This window comes from Protopterus annectens, chromosome 6.part0, assembly GCF_019279795.1.
Source record: "Protopterus annectens isolate FY-2018-M chromosome 6.part0, PAN1.0, whole genome shotgun sequence".
Lineage (NCBI taxonomy): Eukaryota > Metazoa > Chordata > Ceratodontiformes > Protopteridae > Protopterus > Protopterus annectens.
The window spans coordinates 590,726,116-590,744,735 of record NC_056737.1 but is presented as its reverse complement, the minus strand read 5'-3'; the positions used below and the strand labels follow the sequence as shown (position 1 = coordinate 590,744,735).

Here is an 18,620-nt window from a genome sequence, read left to right as displayed (position 1 = left end):
ATATATTTTTTGAAACAGAATTAAACATGTTTTCTTTTTTTTCTGTCTTTAAGAATGGGCTTAAAGGGTACACAGTCATTTAATCCTGTTGTTTTATGTGCCGCTATTAATAATATCCATCTAAGTTCTTTACATTCAGTCTTTACTATATCACCCAACTTTTTGGATTCATCTAACAGATCTAATACTAATAAATGTAAAATAGTGCCCCTCCCCACGTTGCAGCGTATGTTTCGCTGTAGCACTATAGTCTAGTCTTGTTCTCTCTTGTAACAGTAATAATGATTTCTGTTGCATTCTCTCTGTCATCTGTTGTTTTTGCCAGCATAAAATGCTGAGCAGGTCACACAGTGTACTAAGCAGACAATGTTCTTACTATCACATTTGGCTGCTGTATTAAATCTATACATTTTCCCAGTAGTATGATGTACAAATATACCAGTGATGTCTAAGTAACACAAATTACATTTATTGCAAGTAGTTTAACTAAACAATCTTTAATATGACATCTCTTTGAATAACATAAGACTTTTTGTAAACGTAGATAGGTTTCTCACCTACTAGTTGGTTGTGAGTGTTAAGCATGTGCCAATTGTTATTTAAAATGTTTTTAGTAGCACACTATCAGTAGTATGAGATAGACTGCTATTTGAGACGGAGTGCTATTTGTCTATCGTTATTTGATGCCTCAACATAAAAAGCCTTCCCCATTGTTGAAAAATATGGTTTACCTTTACTGTTTCTCAATAATCTGGCTTTTAAACAACCCTGGTCCATCTCCTTTCTCTTATAACCTTTGTTTGTAAATTCATGTCTCAAAATATCTAAATGATCTTAAATGTAAATCTCTGGCATGTAATCTAGAACTTCTTGTAGTTTGATTAGAAACTTGTTGTGTCTTTCGCCTTTTCCTGGTTAGGGGTCGCCACACCGGAACTCCGGTCCGCTAAAGATTGACAGTAGATTTTTACGTGCCGAGTTGCCGGCGCTGACTCACAACCTTAAACGAAGGTACACCCATTCACACATGTCTCCCCACAAAAGACGCTCTAGCTGAGAATCGAACAGGACAAAGTCTTTCTGTGAGTCGACAACACTACCATAGCACCACCACCGAGAAACTGCGTTCTTAAAAATGTGTGGTGGATGCATATTAGAACAGTGTACAAAACTGTTATGGTAGCATTCTTTCCAATACATTTTGGTATATAACTTATTACTGTTGTCTCTTAAGATCTAAAAACTCAATATCAATTTGCAAACTCTTGGATGTGAATTTTAAAAACTCACTATTCTCATTTAAATATCCTGTAAACAAATCCAAGTCCCTTTTAATACCTCTCTAAAGGAGAAACAGATCGTCAACAAAGCATTGATAAAATATCTCTAAAAACATGATTTATTTAATAAACATTTCAGCTCCCAGTCTGCCATGACTGAATTAGCATAACTGTTAGCCATGGGTGTCCCTTTAGCCACACCAAATGTCTGTAAATAAAATTTGTTTTCAAATATAAAAACATTGTAGTCTAATACTAATTCTGTCAGAAAACTTATCAAATCTATCTTCTCTAATGTCATAGTATCATAACTACTCAAAAAAAAAACTACGTAATCTATTCTATTATCAATCGGTATAACCGTAAATAAAGATACGACATCCATTGTGACAAGGTATTCATCTCCAATTAATGTAATTGTTGATAGGAAGCTGTAAAATTCTTTTAAAAAATGTTCTGAATCTCTCAGAATGCTATCATGTTCATTAATTAATATTCTTAACTGTTTTTCTATAAAAATATAAACATGTTCTGTTATCCATCGAGTGCCTGCAACAACAGGTCTAAATTGCGGTGTTATATTTTTATATTAGGTAAACCATTCAGTACAGGAATGGCAGGATGTTCAGCTTTAAAATACATAAATAAATCTTCAACTATGCACTTCTATCTATAACTATTATCTTTTTGATTATCGTAACTAATTATATTTTCAACAGTCTGAATGTCAATATTTTTATAAGTCTTCACATCACTTAATAGTTCATACACAGAAGAAAAATAAAAACGTCTATCCATCACTGCTATAGAATGACCTTTGTCAGCTGGTTTAATCAAAATATCAGTATCAGCTTGCAAACATTTGAGAGCTTGACTTTCATATATTAAATTACAAAAATTCATGTCTTCTTTCAAAGTTAAAACAAATTATGAATCTCATTTTCACAAGCTTTTTCAAATATATCTAATGCAGGTGGTACAGGTGGCATAAACTGACTGGGCTTTTTAAACAAATTAGTCATAGTACCTGGTTGTGAATGTCCGTACAGCATTTTCAAAGCAACATTTCTAACAAAAGTTCGCAGTTCAATAAGTTTATCTGATAAATCCGCTCAACTTGCAGGAATGAACGTCAGCCCTTTATTCAGTAGGCTAACTTCACTTTCAGATAATACTCTTCTTGTAATAATATATATTAAACTCTCCCCTCCATGTTCCTCATTTTCTTTAAGGTCTGCGTCTGGCCCTAGCCAAATAACTGCTTCCTGTTTGGTTTTCAGCCCTCTGCTGCTGTTCCTGGATTCCCTTTCTGACTTATTCGAAAAGGGTGGGGCAGTGTAGCGAAAGGCTGATTGTTCATAGTAGCTGCTCTTCCCTTATCAGTAGTAACAAGCCCGACTACTGGCTCAGTCTCAGAAGTTCTGACATTTAAAGAACCAGGCTCATTCATATTTACACTTGGGTTTGCTTTGGTTGTAGTGTAAATAGAATGATTACTAGTAGTAAGAGAGATGGTTTTAATATTGGTAGCATAAGATGTTACTCCAGTGGACATAGCTGCTTCATTGCTGGTATTAGCAGCTTCAATAGTTATTTTAGCATGCTCAGTATTTTGTCTTCCCTCTCTCGGCCAGGTGAACATGTTTTCCTTTTGAAAATCAAGCGCATCTCTCTTGATTTTCTTTAAGTTGCTGAAGTTTAAGTTCATATACACTTAGCTAGTCAACCAATTTGCATATGCATATATCTGCCATCTCATTATTCATACCCCCTATAAAGTTCCTCTTGTAGTTTTTGAATTTTTTAATTCAACTCTTGTTCAGCAGGTAGAGAAAATCAATTAGTAATTGCATATATGTGAGGCTTGTATTCAGGTTTAACTGCTGCCACTTGGCCAATAAATTGGGGTGCATAGTGCCATATACTGGCATCTTTTAAAGCTCGTAGCCCATGTGAAGCTGTCTTTAACTTACAACAGGCTTCAAGATGCAGTCTCTGATATTGTAGCCGTTTCAAGTGATAAAGTTCATTTTCAAGTTCACATAGTTGGAGCCTTATCTGTTGTTTTTCCTCATCATTACTGCTCTCATAATCTCCTGATACATGGCATTCTTCCATTAGTAACGGGTTAACATCCGCATTTAAAATTTCAGTTAAACGCTTAAAGCCACCTCTCACATTCATTATACCAGGTACATAGTCCAATTCAGTATCTTGGGAACTACCTTCAGCCATGTCCAGCTAAGGCAAATACGAAAACCAGTGCAAATGAACAAATAAAAAAAATATATATATATGTGTGTGTGTGTGTGTGTGTGTGTGTGTGTGTGTGTGTGTGTGTGTGTGTGTGTGTGTGTATATATATATATATATATATATATATATATATATATATAGGTATTTATTTTATTCTAGGAATTTATATTTATAAATGGTGTGTTATGTTATGAGATGGTGTATTGAATGGTTATAGAAGTGACGACTTTAAAAGAACAAGTATGCTTAATTGCCGTTTCTTTTTGATTGGATGTCAGAGATGACTTGCTATACAATTGTGTGTTTTATATTGGTTTTATATGGTCTGAAGAAATCTGGAGAGATTGTGAAAGTGCTTACCTTCACAAATAAATATTTTTGCACTTTATCAGCTTCGTTTTATTTTATTGGACTTTGGGAACCTTCTTTGTGGTTGACTGCTTGGAATATACATCACTTGTGTCTTTTTTGTTTCCTGAGCATTCTTTACTGGTTGGGCATTTTATTTGTTTGTTTATCTTCATCAGTTGTTCTAGAAGACAGACCTAATGTTGTTATGTTGTCCTATCTCAACTTAATTTGTGCTGGTTTGGTTTGGAGCCGATCCTCTGCTCTGACTCTGTCGCATACCGAAGCTCGAGAACTTCTATTGGCTCGAGGCTACAACCTATCCCAGGATGCCTAGTGTCTGTTCCCCAAGTCTCGTTTGCCACTTGAAGCATCTGGATTGTCTTCACTGGCTCACATAGCTGGTCTTAGGCATAGGCCAACTAGGCTGCCGCCTAGGGTGCCGCTGTAGCAGGGGCGCTTTTCCAGTATTTGGTGTAGGTAGACCAGGATGGCGGCACCTGGGTAGTGTGGCACCGTGGAGCCCTTTTGCCTAGGGCACCAGCTGACCTAAGGCCGCTGCTGCTGACTCAGGCTAGTAATTACCTTTATTATACATCTTTTTCTTTATTTTTCACAAACTCTTTCTGTTAGAGTCTACTAATTCCTTCCCTGACCAAGTAGTGTGCTCGTTTGTGTGTGTTTTATTACTTGGGTGTGTCTTCAACTGTTCTCTTTAGGGCGCCTTGTTTTTTTTTTTTTTATCCCCCTTAAAGAATCCATTTAAGTTGGAGGATTGTTTCTCTGTAGCCCGTTTTTTTTCTTTAGTGCTTCTTCCCCTTTTTTTAAGGATTCGCAGTTAAAGTAGAAGTGTCTCCTCTGGTTGGAGGAGACTGTCATTTAGAGACTTCTCCTCCTCCCACCCCTTTCCTTTCCTAGTTAAAAAAAAAAAAAAAAAAAACTCTTATATTGCTTCCATTCTATTGTGGTTATTGTTAGTGTTGTTGTTGCTGGTAGTTGGTTTTGCAAGATGTCTAAAGAATCTATTAAGGAGTTGCGACAATCTGGGTTTAAAAAGTGAGATTCATGCACCCAGAAAATGTCTCTAATGGACGGGCACAGAAGTGTGTATTGTCTAGGTCCAGTTTATCTGCAGGATTCTTACTCCATTTGTCATGGATTTAGTGCAAGGGTCCTACAGGAGAGGGAAAAAAAAACTCATTTTGAGGGGTTTGTTAAAAGGCCCTTTCGAAGAAGGTAATCGGGCCTCTAAATCGGACAAGACAAAAAAGTCAGATTCTTCTGCTCCGGTGTCTGAGCCGTCAAGCAAGTCACAAGGAAATAGCATCTTCGGAGCTGAAGGTTATCGGTTCCAACAAACTTGGCCCTCCCTTTGTTCTATCTGAGTCCTCAGAACTGTTGCGGAGCTGAAAAAGGAGTCTGACAGTCATTAGAACCAGTACACTCTGTGCCGCAGTCTCCTTTATTGCAGTATGTGGCAGGTATTCACAGGTCATTGACCCATTCCTTTCAATCCACCAGAAGTTTATCAGACGACGTGGAGCGGGTGGTGAAGACGCTGCGGACGCGAGCCTTAGCACAAATTCTTTTGAGCCCAGCCCATTGGAACGTGGAGCCAACCACTGTATCACAGGTGCCATCTATTTCTCCTTCAGCTTGGACGAGTTCGAAGCCAGAGTGTCAGGAAGTAGTTGTGCTGGAACTGGGGGAGCCAGTAATCACCCATGATATCTCTGCTCCAACGTCTGCTCTGATCTCATCGATGATGTCTTCCATCGAGGGATCTGGGAGCAGACACTCCCTGGTCGGCTCTGGTAGGGGGGGGTAGTCGAGTCTGTCCCTTGTCAGAACATACTCTCCCACTCTGCGCTTCAGCTCACCTGAGTTCGGCTCCCACATCAGCCTCGGTGCCAATCTCTCGGCCCCTAAGGACTGGAGTCTCTCTTGGCCCAGGATCCCCAGTGCCTTCGAGGTGATGAGGAGTGTGCTCTCCACTGAGTCTGCTCCACCTTCGGCTGCAGCCACTCTTCCCCCTAAAGGGCCGGCGTCTACTGCTTCATCATCCCTCCATCAGCCCCAGAGTAGAGTGTCAGTGCCCCAGGAAACCCCAATGGGTGGAACCTCCTCTTCCGACACCTCCTCGAAACATCCCCCCGAGGAGGTCCCTAAGAAGACAGTGTAAGAGGAAGCGCACAGACTCCCCTGAGTGTCACTTCTGATACTGACTTAGAGGATTCAGAAGGGTCCCCACGGTTTCCCTGTAAGGATGTCTCTTTTTCAGACATCCTAGACATCCTTAAGCAGAGGGGCTGCTGGAAATCATCCCTCTCCCCTTTTGAGGATGACTCTGTATACCTTTAGGCATTTGGCTCTCACCCCTCCATCTCTTGGGTGTCTCCACTCTTCGACCCGCTCCTGGGTGTCGAGTCGGAAGGTGTGAGACACTCCGGAGTCCGTGGACCCCGTTCCGAGGAGGCCAAATTCATTATGGCCCCAGAGGATAGACAGTACTTAACAAAGGGAGTTCCAGTAGATGCGAAGGTGGTGGCAGCGGCCACAAAGAACGAGATAGCTGAAACCATGGCATCTGTCTATCCATCGAACAAGGAGTCTCGTACGATAAGACAGATACGGGAAGCGTATGTTCTCCTCAGTGGCCTTTACCTTCCAGTTGCTGAATTACGTATCGTATTTCACCTGACTCCAGAGGGATCTCCTTTAAAGAGCTAGGAGATGCCCTACAAGGTGCTACAGCCCAGGGTTTATCTGATAAGATAAATTCCCAGCTTGTTATCTTAACCTTGATTACAAACTCCTCTATGTGCCTCATCTCCTACGCAGCTAATGGAGCGAGCAGGGCAGCAGGCACAGCAATAGCTTTTAGGAGACATTCCTGGATGCACCTTTGTGAGTTTGCTGAACCCTTCAAATCTTCCTTTATTGAAGCCCCTTTTGATGGCTCTTCCTTGTTCAGGCCGAAAGTAAGACTCTCACCAGGATCCAACAAGATGGCAAGACTCTATCTGCCATCGGAGTGCATTTTTCCACCCCTACCAGACGTTATCCTAAAGGTCAAAAGAGTGGAAAAATGTGGCTTCAGAAGTCCAAAGGAGCCTTATCAGATGCTTGTGGTGATCCTTCCCCCAGGGGCAGGGGGGGGGGAATAACAATGGAAGACGCCGTCCACATGGCAGATGGGGTCCGCAAAACCAGATCAACAGAGATATGTCCTCCGGTCGGCCCTTCCATCGCTCCTGAAAGGAGGCCTTACTGTCTGCCTCTGGAGGCAGTTGGGGGAAGACTATCACTGTACCCAGAAGCCTGGCTGAAATTGACTCAAGAAAAATGGGTACAGTCCATTATATCCAGGGGATACAACATTCCTTTTACTGTCCTATCTGTCAAAGTCTGTCCCAGACATTCCACCCGGTCAAAGAGATCAAGCAACCCTAGAAATTCAAAGGTTGCTAGGAAAAAGTCATCCAAGAAGTCCCTGCAGACCAGATCTGATCCAGAATTTGCACAAGGTTCTTTTTAGTTCTAAAAAAGACAGGGAACTGGAGGATGAGTATTTTATCTCAGCAGACTAAGCAAGTCAGTAAAGAAAGCAAAGTTCTGGATGGTAATGCAGTCTATACTCCCTTTTCTGGGACAAGACAATTGAATGTGCTCTTTAGATCTTCAGGATGCATACTACCACATAAAGATGGATAGGTGCTCCAGAAGATTTCTACGCTTCCGGTTGGGAGCCAGTCATTACCAGTTCAGAGATCTGCCCTTTGGTCTCACTGCAGCTTCGAGTGTTTACCAAATGCATGGCAATAGTCACGGCTCATCTGAGATGTCAAGGATTCCAGCTGTTTCCACACTTAGACGACTGGCTCCTGACTGCCACCACCAAGCACCTACTAATCAGACCGAGGGATGCCACCTTCCATCTCTGCTCAGACCTAGGCATTACTATAAATACAGAAAAGTCTGCCTTGTTGCCATCACAGCATATTACCTTTATAGGAGCAAATTTAAACACAAACGACATGGTAGCAAAGGTGCCTCGAGAGAATACAAAACACTACGCAGTCCAGTATCTATCCTGTTCTAGAAGAAAAAGGTACAAGCAAAATTCATCCTCAAGGTCTTGGGCTCAATGGCAGCGGCGATAGCACTAGTCCCGCTGGCATGACTACACATGTGGATATTACAGTGGCTACTCTTCACTCAGTGGTCCATACAGGAGTTACCCATTTCTCACAAGATTCTCATTACGGATTCCTGCAAGAGGGACCTGCAAGGTGGCTTCAGTCCACTCGGATAACAATGGGTAGACCGTTTGTACTTCCCTAACCTGTTGCTACAGTAACCACGGATGCGTCCGAGATATGGTGGGGGCGGCATTGTCTGGGACAGACTGTCCAAGGGGTTTGGAAAGATCATGAGTACCATTTGCACATCAGTGTCCTAGAGATGAGGGTGGTGCTTCTGGTGTTGCAAGCATTTCAGAACTCTCTTCCCATGGGGACTATTACAATTCAGACAGACAATATGTCGGAGGTATGGTACATCAGCAAAGAGGGGGGAACCAGATCCTATCCCTATGTCGAGAGGCCCAGAGAGTTTGGCAGTGGGCAGTTTCTTCTCATCGCTTTCTGACGGCAACGCACATCCCGGGGAAATCCAGCGTAATAGCAGACAAGCTAAGCAGAGCAATTCTCATGCCTTACGAGTGGTCCCTGAATCAGGAAGTTGCGAATCAAATTTTTCGCAAATGGGGCCAGCCTTGCTGTGACCTTTTTTGCCACTCCATTCAGTGCCAAATTCAGCAACTGCTTTGCCCTCATTTACCTTCCAGGAGAGTCTCCAAGGGATGCCCTTGCCCACGACTGGCCCCCAGGACTTCTTTATGCCCCCCCCCCATTTCCATTGTTTCCAAGGTGATTCAGAAAGCCAAGTCATTGATTCGCAGGTTTATTGGCTTTGTCAGATATGGTTCCTCTTTCTTTGGCCCCACCTTCAGTAGGACCCGTGGAACCTGGACCCAGTGCCGGATCTTCTGACGCATCACTCAGGAATGCTCCATCCCGCTCTTCAGAGCCTCAAGCTGACAACTTGGTTACTCCACTTCCAAACTTAGCCAGGCTTCCAGAGTTATCCCCTGCAGTGCGTCACATTCTGGTTTCCTCACACAAAAAGACTACTAGGAAACTTTGCGCAAGCAAATGGAGGAGGTTCTTTTGTTGGGCGGACAAAAAACACACAGATCCCTTTACAGCTCCTATTCCTTTAATTTTAGAATTTCTAACAGAAGTCTTTAATCAATGGGCAGCGGCAGCCACTATTCAAGTACAATTAGCCGCTATATCAAATTATCATGTTTGAGACATCTGATCCAATGTAAAATGTCCCATAGATTAAGCAAAGCTTCCTCCAGGGTACTTTTCTGTTAAGACCACCCTTAAGAGAACCTCCTCCTCCATGGGACCTAAATTTAGTATCATCATCTTTGATCCTTCCTCCCTTCAAACCAGCATCCTCTTGTTTACTAAAGTTTTTATCTTGTAAAACAGTCTTTCTAACAGCAATTACTTCAGCTAGGAGAGTTTCAGAGTTGCAAGCTTTGTCTATCCGCCCTCCATATTTGATTTTCCACAAAGAGTTTCCCCTCAGAACAAATCCTTCCTTCTTACCAAAAGTTTGTTCTGAAGCGAATTTAAACCAATCTGTAGAATTGCCTGTGTTTTTTCCTAGCTATGGCAACAAGGCAGAATATAAGCTTCACCAACTGGATGTGCATAGACAGTTGCGTTTTTACTTGCATAGGACCAAGGATTTCAGAAAGTCAGACCACAGTTGTTTCCTATTCAGAAAATAAAAAAGGCTTGGCAGTCTCAAAAGTTACTTTGTCCAAATGGCTTACTGAGACCATCACCTATGTCTATAGTCCTCATAATGAAGAACCGCCAGGGAAAGTTAAAGGACATTCAACTGGAGTGGTGTCTATTTCCATTGCCTTTCAATCTAGACTTCCATTGGATTCAATTTGTGCAGCTGATAAATGGGTTAATCCTCACACTTTTTTATCTCTCGTTACAAAGTTGATGTGGCCTCCCAGAACAGGGCATCTTTTGGTTCCACTGTCCTGAAGAGTTTATTCCCTTGAGCCACCCAAGAAAAAGGTGCTGGGGACTCTATCCCAACCAGCAAGAATGAAGACGTGATGGGACAACATAACATAAAGAAGTTATGTACTCACTGTAACGTTCCATGTTTGTTGTCCAGTATCTCGCCTTCATTCTTGCATCCCACCCATCCATTCCCCCTCCTGGAGGATCTAGAGGACTTTACAATTGGCAAATATGGTCTGATTCCCTTCTTGCCTATTTACCTTTATGACCAATATATTTCATAAGTTTTCATTTCTGTATGTTAGCATACTCTAGGGAGAAGTCTCTCAAACGAGATCTAGGGAACAGCCGCTAGGCATCCTAGGATAGGTTGTAGCCTCGAGCCAGTAGAAGTTCTCGAGCTTTGGTATGCGGCTGAGTTGGATCTTCTGCACCAAACCCAATCAGCAAGAATGAAGGCGAGATACTGGACAACAAACATGGAACATTATGTTGAGTACATAACTTCTTTTTTTAGTTTAAGTATGTTAGAGGGGAGAGAGAGAGAGAGAGAGAGACAACCCTATGTATGTTGCATGATCTCCATCTTAACCGTAAGTCAAATGACTCCATTATTTCACCCTTCCTTCTTTAGAGTATGTAAGACTTTCCATTCCTCCTCGGCTTCCTTTTTCATCAAGTAATTTAAACTGCAAAGTGTCAGTAAACAGAATTTTAATATACAGTGCTAAGGAGGCCCCAAAATGAAGGAAAAACCTCCAAAAATCAAGGCAGATCTTCCAATCAGCATGATTGTTTGCCTGTTCACACCTAGCCTAGCACCTTCTGCATATCCCTGAGGCTTCATCTTCCCTTATGGTACCAGAATGTGACAGGTAAATGGGTTTTTAATGTAATTTAGCAACAATACACTTGATAATGGGAATCTCTCCCCGTTTTCCAGGCAATATGAATCAAGTCTCCTTGTTTTTCCCATCCTTCATCAGATGCTTGCTCAGGGAGTTAAAGAACTGGTGCCCCCCATCATATGGGCAAAGGCTTTTATTCAAGGATTTTTCTGGTACCAAAGAATGAAAGATTCTGGATGTTATGCTGGACCTTTCATTTCTAAATCTTTTTTGCCAGGACTCCAAAGTTCAGAATGCTTTCCCTTGTCTGTTTTACTTCTGCTACATTTTCTAGTTCTTGTGGTAAATCTCGACTAATTGCCAAATTGTTCAGATGTTCTTTCAGATTTTCTTTGTCTGGCTTACATTACCAATTTGGTATCTTACTGTTTGGACTTTCACTGCTCTATGGCTATTCAGTGTCCATCTCCAGTAATTGCTTTTGCAGACTCTTTCTCCAGCTTCCAGTGGTCTTCAGCAGCTGTTCGTAATCTGTTACTCAGTATGTGTTTTCAAATCAGCTTACAAAAGTCTTCTGTCATCCCTACTTACAGAATTGTATTCATGGGATGTGCGATCAGTTTTGCAATGGGAAGAGCTTCTCTTCCTCCAGACAAAGTAGAGATGTCGCAACAGTCCTTACTGAGTTTCTCCTCTCAAAACTAGGTAGCTGCAAGGGAATTTCTCAGGATAGTGGGTTACATGGTATCAATGATTCTCATGTTTCCCCTGGTCAGACTTCATATGGGAAAGATCAAATGGTACCTCCGGTCAGTCTGGACTGTGTATATTTGCCCTTTAACTTTTCAGATCCCTAATTCTGGGATTTGTAAAAAAGCATATTCTCTGGTGGGCAGACCAGATCTATTGCAATCTAGGTCTCCCATTCTCCTATCCTGCCCTTCTCCAGTTTATCACTATAGGTGCTTCAGACCTGGCATGGGGTGTGGTCTCCAATGGGGTGAAACTGTCAAGAGATCAGTTTTCTGAAAGCCTTAAATCATCTGTGGTCCCCAGAACCTCTGCAGATTTATACAGACACAATAGTGAAGTGTTGCGTAAACAGGGGGTATTAGATTGTACATGCCGGGAGGTAGTAATTTAGTTTAAGTAGTGTTGCAAAAGAGCTAAGTAGGGCCATGACAGACCCCACAAATGTTAACTTCATCCTAAGGTTTTTGCAAGAATTGATCCAAAAGTAGGGAATACCTCAAGTAGATCTGCTTGCATCCTCCCAGAACAGGCAACTAAAGAAATTCTGTTGCTGGACTCCTTGCAAACAGTCCTAGAAGACCGATCCCATCTCATCCCATTGAACAGGAATGTTCCTTTGTTTTTATGCCCTTTCCAGTGATATCCAGAGTTCTTCTAAAGACCCAGAAGGACTCTCAGAGTTGTGGTGGTCACTACGTTTTGGCCCAGGCAACAATGTTCCCCCCTTCTTTTCAATCTGGCCAAGAGCAATTACCACAGGTTTCCTCACAGACTGGATTTGCTTACACAAGAGAAGGATTGTGTGATGCACCCCAACCCAAAAACTCAACTCACCCCATGGATGATATAATTTTGATACCCTTCTTTTTGAGGATGTGCAGCAGGTACTAAAAGAAGTGAAGATACATGGTACTAGAAAGTATTATATGCAAAAGTGAAAGAGTTGGTGGCAGTACACAAATCAGGACTTTCGTCATGTCTGGCAGATTATTTGAGAGAGTTTCTGCCCTCCGTCCTTTCTTGATTCCCCATTACGGTTAATTTGAGAGCCATTTCTGCTCATTTGCCCCCACTTTTTAACCATTTTTTTCAAGTGAAACAGATTTTGAAAGGGGGGTGTTGCATGTGTGTCTGCCTTTGAGACAATTGGGTGCTCCATGGGATCTTAACATTATGCTTGAAAAACTTACTCTTTCTCCATTTGAATCAGCTCATCAGGCTGATTTGAGGTTCTTATAATGGAAGATTATTTTACTCACTCTTCTAACAGAAGTCAGAGTCATAGCCAAGTTACGAGTCAACCCCCTCTCATTTTTCACAAGGACAGGGTTTCTTGTAGCACTAATCCTTCGTATATGCCTAAAGTGGTTTCAGAGTTTGCTTTAAAACCAGACTGTTAATAAACTCCCTGTCTTTTTTCCTGAACCAAAGAAGGGAGAGAAGATTTTTCACACTCTGTCCACAGGCAGGTTAGTCGCTCCCTAGACAAAACTCAGGCTTTCAGGAAAACCAATCAGCTGTTCGTCTCCTATAACGTTAAGAGGAAAGAGCAACTAGTGTCAAAGCAGACTGTTTCCAGATGGATGTCTAAAGTTATTGCCTTTTGTTATATTCACCATAATAAGCCACTTCCAGGCATGGCTAGGGCCCATTCCACAAGAGCTTTGGCTTCAGTGTCTTTCTGGTCAGGTGTGAGCTTAGTGTTCTAAAGGTAGCAGCTTGGTCACCTGTACATACCTTTACAAAGTACTGCAAACTAGATTCCTTCTCCATATCCAAAGCAGGTTTTGCTTGAACCATTTTTCAGGGACCACTGGAGTCTTTTTATTAGGCTTCTCCCTTCTTAGTTTCTTAGCTGTGGTAGTCTACACAAATAGCTAAGGCAACTGCAACAGTGATCTGTTACAAAAATCTTCTCTCATCCCTTCTCACAGAATTGTATTCTCGCCATGTCGGATAGATTCTGCCATGGGAAGAGCTTTTCTTCCAGACAAAATGAGATGTAGAGTACAGTTTACGTAAATTTACCATAAAAGTAGATGATGAGTAGTTGATGATAGAGGTCACTATTGCAGTAGCAGCCCCTCCTCCCAGTCCCCTTTATTTGATGTGTAGTTAACTTTTATTTTGCCAGAGCGTGGATATATATACCCTTGTGTCTACAGTTTGCTGTTGTTTTTTTTCCCTAGTATTATTTCAAGGATTTTCTCACCCTTTATTCAAGGCAAGAAAAGCTCAGAAAAGGTCTGTGCCCTATCTTTTTATGGAACCCTTCTCTGTAGCGCCATATAGAGCGTGTGGAAGGGGACCAAATGCTTCAAAAGCTGTCCAGACAGACACAAGGAATTAGGACACGCATATCATAGGCCACTGCAATAGTTATCTACTAAAACATACTGTTACGGTAAGTTTAGTTACACAATTGTACTGTCTTTGTTGTGGCTGTACTTTCTAATACCAGCAGTGGAGGAGTAAGTTAGAAAGACATTTTGGTAGAAAATTGTAGTGTAAAGTTATGTATTCATATGGGCAAAAAACATCTGGCATTTGTCAACAGGTTTAACTTCTTTATTATTTACTAAGAGCTTTGTTACAGTGCATGTTTACTTGTTTTAATTTATCTGTTACATTTAATTCTGCATTTAAATGCATGCTTGTTTTTTCCTTTCAAATAACAAACAAAATAGAGTAACTGATGCATTTTTTTTAAGGGGCTACATCCTTTGAGCCATATGTCAATTATATACCTTCCAGCCTAGAAGCATTGAGTGTCATTGGAACAAAGGTCTCAAATTCTACTCTAAGCTGGTTAGCAGACTGTGCTGGTAAAATAAATCACTTGAATCTGAAGCTGTCTCATGGATTTGATGAAAAAATTTTGAAAAGATTCCCCGATAAGTTTCCATCCTTGAAAACTCTTGGTCTCAGGTACTGGTGGTTTATCTGTTCTTTCTAATCAAAGGCATTGTAATTGTTTGAATTTTTTTGTTACAGTCATGGTCATATAATGTTAGATCTGATATTAAAAAAAAAAAAAAAAAAAAAGAGAGAGAGATCCATCTGTTTGGTGACCTGCAAGACTTAACAGGCATTATTAGGACTGTTCAGCAGGTGAACTTCCCAGGCGGTCACTCACCCTCTTCCTGTCATGCATTGCACATCCTTCTCTTAAGTTGTTCCTTGTAGTTCAGCTTCAGTGGGAAAAAGTGGCTCCAGACTGTTTTTTGGAGTTTTAGGGCTATTGTTTGTTTTTTTTATAGATTTTTATTAACTGAGTTCTTGGACCCTTTTCAGGAGCATCTCGGGTTCAATAGCAAGCATACAGCTGAAATATTAACAAGCTTGTTACTGTTCCACATACATTAAAAATAAAGATACATGCATGACAGTTGAAAAAAAAATTACAGGTGTTATCTCGTAGCTAGATATTAATAAGAAGCTAAGAAGAGCCATAAAAGATCATTTGTTGGTGGAACACGGTTATGCTCTGTACAGGGAGTGAAATAGGAGATATGTCAAAAGATCTGGAAGTGGTCTTCTTTGGGGCTCCAGTGGATGTTCTTCATGTTTCACTGTTGCAGTCATTACATTCTGGGTAATTCAGATAAAAAGCAAACCTCTCCCTTAAAGTTGACCAACGACCAAGATTCAGCAAACGATGAGGTAAAAAATAGTAGATCAACACCACGAAAAGTAAAACGGATTTTATTCACAAAATGAGCGCTTTCGCGTGCTTCCAACTGCACGCTTCTTCAGGTGAGTATAAAACTTTAGTGAATTCACTTACTATATATACATAGACCTAACAATTACTTATCAAATTAATTGATGCAATAATTCAATTAAATTACTCAAATAGGTCAATTTACCAATGTAGCATAAATCAACTTAAAGCTACGATGCGTAATGCAGTATAGATATCTTACTTTGCTATATCTCATAGTTCATTATAGACGCTATTAAATCAATTTAAACATTTATAGCTACTAAAAACTGTAAATAACAGCCCATTTGATGAAAAACATATCAAACAAGATAACTTATATTCTACGAACCATGTGCTGTGATAAAGCAAGCAACCAGAAATGACATATCTAAAATCTAATGAGTTTTCACAGCATTGATAAAAACAGGATGTTAAGTTGTCAATCTCGCCTTCATTCTTGCTTGATGGGTTCGGAGCCGATCCTCGGCTCCGACTCGGCACTTGCTTTAGCTCGAGAACTCCTTTTACCAGCTCGAGGCAGCCCCATATCCCATGATGCAAGGCGGTAAGTACCCAGATCTCGTTTGCCGCTTCGCTTGGGAGGTCTTCTTTTTACCAGCTCCTGGTAAGTTGTTTCACTTTGTGATTTTCAAGCCCCTTTTTAGTCAAAACTAATTTTTTGATAGTTTAAATTTAATTTCTATCCCTTGCTGACAGAAATTCCCTGTCTTTTTTAATTTTTTCTTAGTTATCCCCTATCCCATCCCCCCCCTGTTAGGGTGTGTGTGTTGGTGTTTTTTATAGAATACCTCTTGGTATTTTGTGTAATTTAATTTATTTTTGACTGGTGTGTGTGTGTATTGTGTGTTCGGCACCATGTCAAAGGAGAGGGTTTCAGGTTTTAAGAAGTGTGACTCGTGCTGTCAGAAAATGTCTCTGACAGACGGTCACACTTCTTGCCTGTATTGTCTGGGCCCTCTTCACCTGCAGGACTCCTGTGCTATTTGTCACTCCTTCAGCCAGAGAGTCCTGCAGGAGAGATAACAAACTGGTTCTTAGGGCCTTCTTGCCGGAGGGCTCTCCGGCTAAGTCGGCTCCACCGAAACCAGCAAGAGTTTCCAAGGCCCAGGCTTCTGTTTCTAAGCCTGCGGCCTCGGCTCCGACTGCATTGAGTCGAGATCGGCTCCGGCTGGAGCCGATTCTGGCTTGACTAAGCCTTCGGCACCGATGGCTATCGGTGCCGAAACTGTATTGTCCACTTCGATGTCGGCTCCGATCGGCTCCGACACCCATGTGGCACAGGCATCGGTGTCGGGTCCGGTCGGCTCCGGCACCGTTACTTTGGTGGCTGTATCGGCTCCAGCTGGAGCCGATACATCGAGGCGTTCTGTCGGCTCCGAGAAGTCTGCGCCGACAGGATCTGTAGCATCGGCTCCGATGGCTCATTCCAGGAAGAGGTCGAGGTCTCCTTCCTTGGAGCCGATACTTTCGGCTCCGGCTTCACCTCTTCTATCGGAACGGAGCCATCGGAGCCGATCTTCAAGGTCATCCAGGTTGTCAGACCATGACCTAGAGAGAGTGGTCAGCAGATTGCTCAAGTCACAGGTACTGGCCCAAATGCTACACAGTCCGTCTCAGCAGACGACTGTTGGTCCACACCCCGTTACAGTTCCTCCTTCAACTCTACCCCAGAGCTTGGAGTTGGAGTCTTCGGGCATGGTTACTGCTACGGCTGGAGGACGGATACCTCCTTCTGTTCCTTCAGCCTCTACTCTTATCTCCTCTTCCTTAGAGGGATTCGGTGGTCGGGCTTCCATGGTCTCCTCCGAGGGGGTGAGTGGCATCGGACCCTTGTCCGAACCCGCTCTTCCCCTTGGAGCCTCGGCCTTGGTGAGCTCGGCTCCGACATCTGCCTCGGATGCTTCCCTTTCGGTGGTCCCTGGAGTTCCTAGCTCTTCGGACCGGGTTCTCTCGGACCTGCCTGGGAGGGGAGCATTCGAGGTGATGAGGAGTGTACTGGCCACTGGTATCAGTCAGCAGTCTCTTCCCGTAGCTCCTCCCTCTATTGTACCTGTTGACATCTCTGCCACTTCTCTTGCTACAGGACCCAGAGATCCTCTGCCTCAGGTTTCCCCATTGGGAATTTCCCCCTCTTCCGAGGATTCTCCTGATGTTTCGGGAGATCCTCCTAGGAAGAGGACTTGTAAGAGGAAGCATGTAGACTCCCCCGAGTCTGTCACGTCGGATACTGACTTTGATGAGTCAGAGGGATCCCCTAGATCCCCCTCTGAGGATGTCTCCTTTTCAGACATCCTAGAACTTCTGAAACAGAGGGAAACTGGCCCACCAACAATCCCTCTGAGGATGAGTCAGTATACCTAGAGGCGTTTGGATCTCGGCCCTCCACCTCCTGGGTGTCTCCGCCTTCGACCCCTTATGCAGGTTATTGCACTAAAGGCGTGGCAGCTCCTGACTCTGTAGAGCCAGTCCCTAGGAGGCCTTCTAAATTTATCACTGCCCCTAGTGACAAACAATTCCTTACCAAGGGTGTCCCCGCTGATGCCATGGTGGTGGCTGCCACCAAAAAGGAACTTGCAGATCCTTCCGTGCCCGTCCATCCTCCTAATAAGGACTCTAGGACCATGGATAGGTACGGTAAGCAGATGTTTTCCTCAGCGACCTTTGCTATGCGCTCGCTGAATTACCTATGTCACTTCACCAGACTCCAAAGAGATATCCTCAAGGAGCTGGGAGAAGTAGTTCAGGATCCTACAGCTGCAGGGGCTCAAGAAAAGATTGCTTCGCAGCTAGGAACCCTCAATTCCATTGCTAACTCCTCCATGCGGCTAATATCTTATGCTGCGGATGGAGCGAGTAGAGCCGCAGGCACAGGTGTGGCTCTTAGACGCCAAGCCTGGATGCGGCTATGTGATTTTATGGATCCCTTTAAGGCCCTTCACAAATTCTCCCTTTGATGGGTCAGCTTTGTTTGGCCCTCAGGTGAAGGAAACCTTGACCAGGTGTGAGCAGGACGGCAAGACTCTTTCTGCTGTTGGAGTCCGTTTTCCACCCCTTCTAGGCCTTATCCAAAAGGACAGAAGGGTGGGAAGATGTGGTTCCGAAATCCCAAGGAGTCACGCCGGATTCACGTGGTCAGTTTACCCCTAGAGGCAGAGGGGTAACAACAACAGACGCCGCTCTAGAGGCAGAGGGGTCCAAGAACCAGGGAAACAGGGAGCCTCTCCTGATAAGCCCTTTCAGCATCCCTGAGGTGTTGCCCGGCTGTCCCTCCTTGGAGGCAGTCGGG

The 18,620-nt window shown here is 42.8% G+C and overlaps 1 protein-coding gene across 3 annotated transcripts in view; it reads left to right on the top strand.

Moving 5' to 3' along the window:
- LOC122804421 overlaps positions 1-18,620 on the top strand; it is a 246,200-nt gene that overhangs the window by 162,595 nt on the left and 64,985 nt on the right. For all 3 annotated transcript variants that reach the window (XM_044074262.1, XM_044074261.1, XM_044074263.1), the window contains exon 4: positions 14,319-14,535. In XM_044074262.1, coding sequence (XP_043930197.1) covers positions 14,319-14,535 — 217 coding nt within the window. The remainder of the gene's footprint in view (positions 1-14,318; positions 14,536-18,620) is intronic.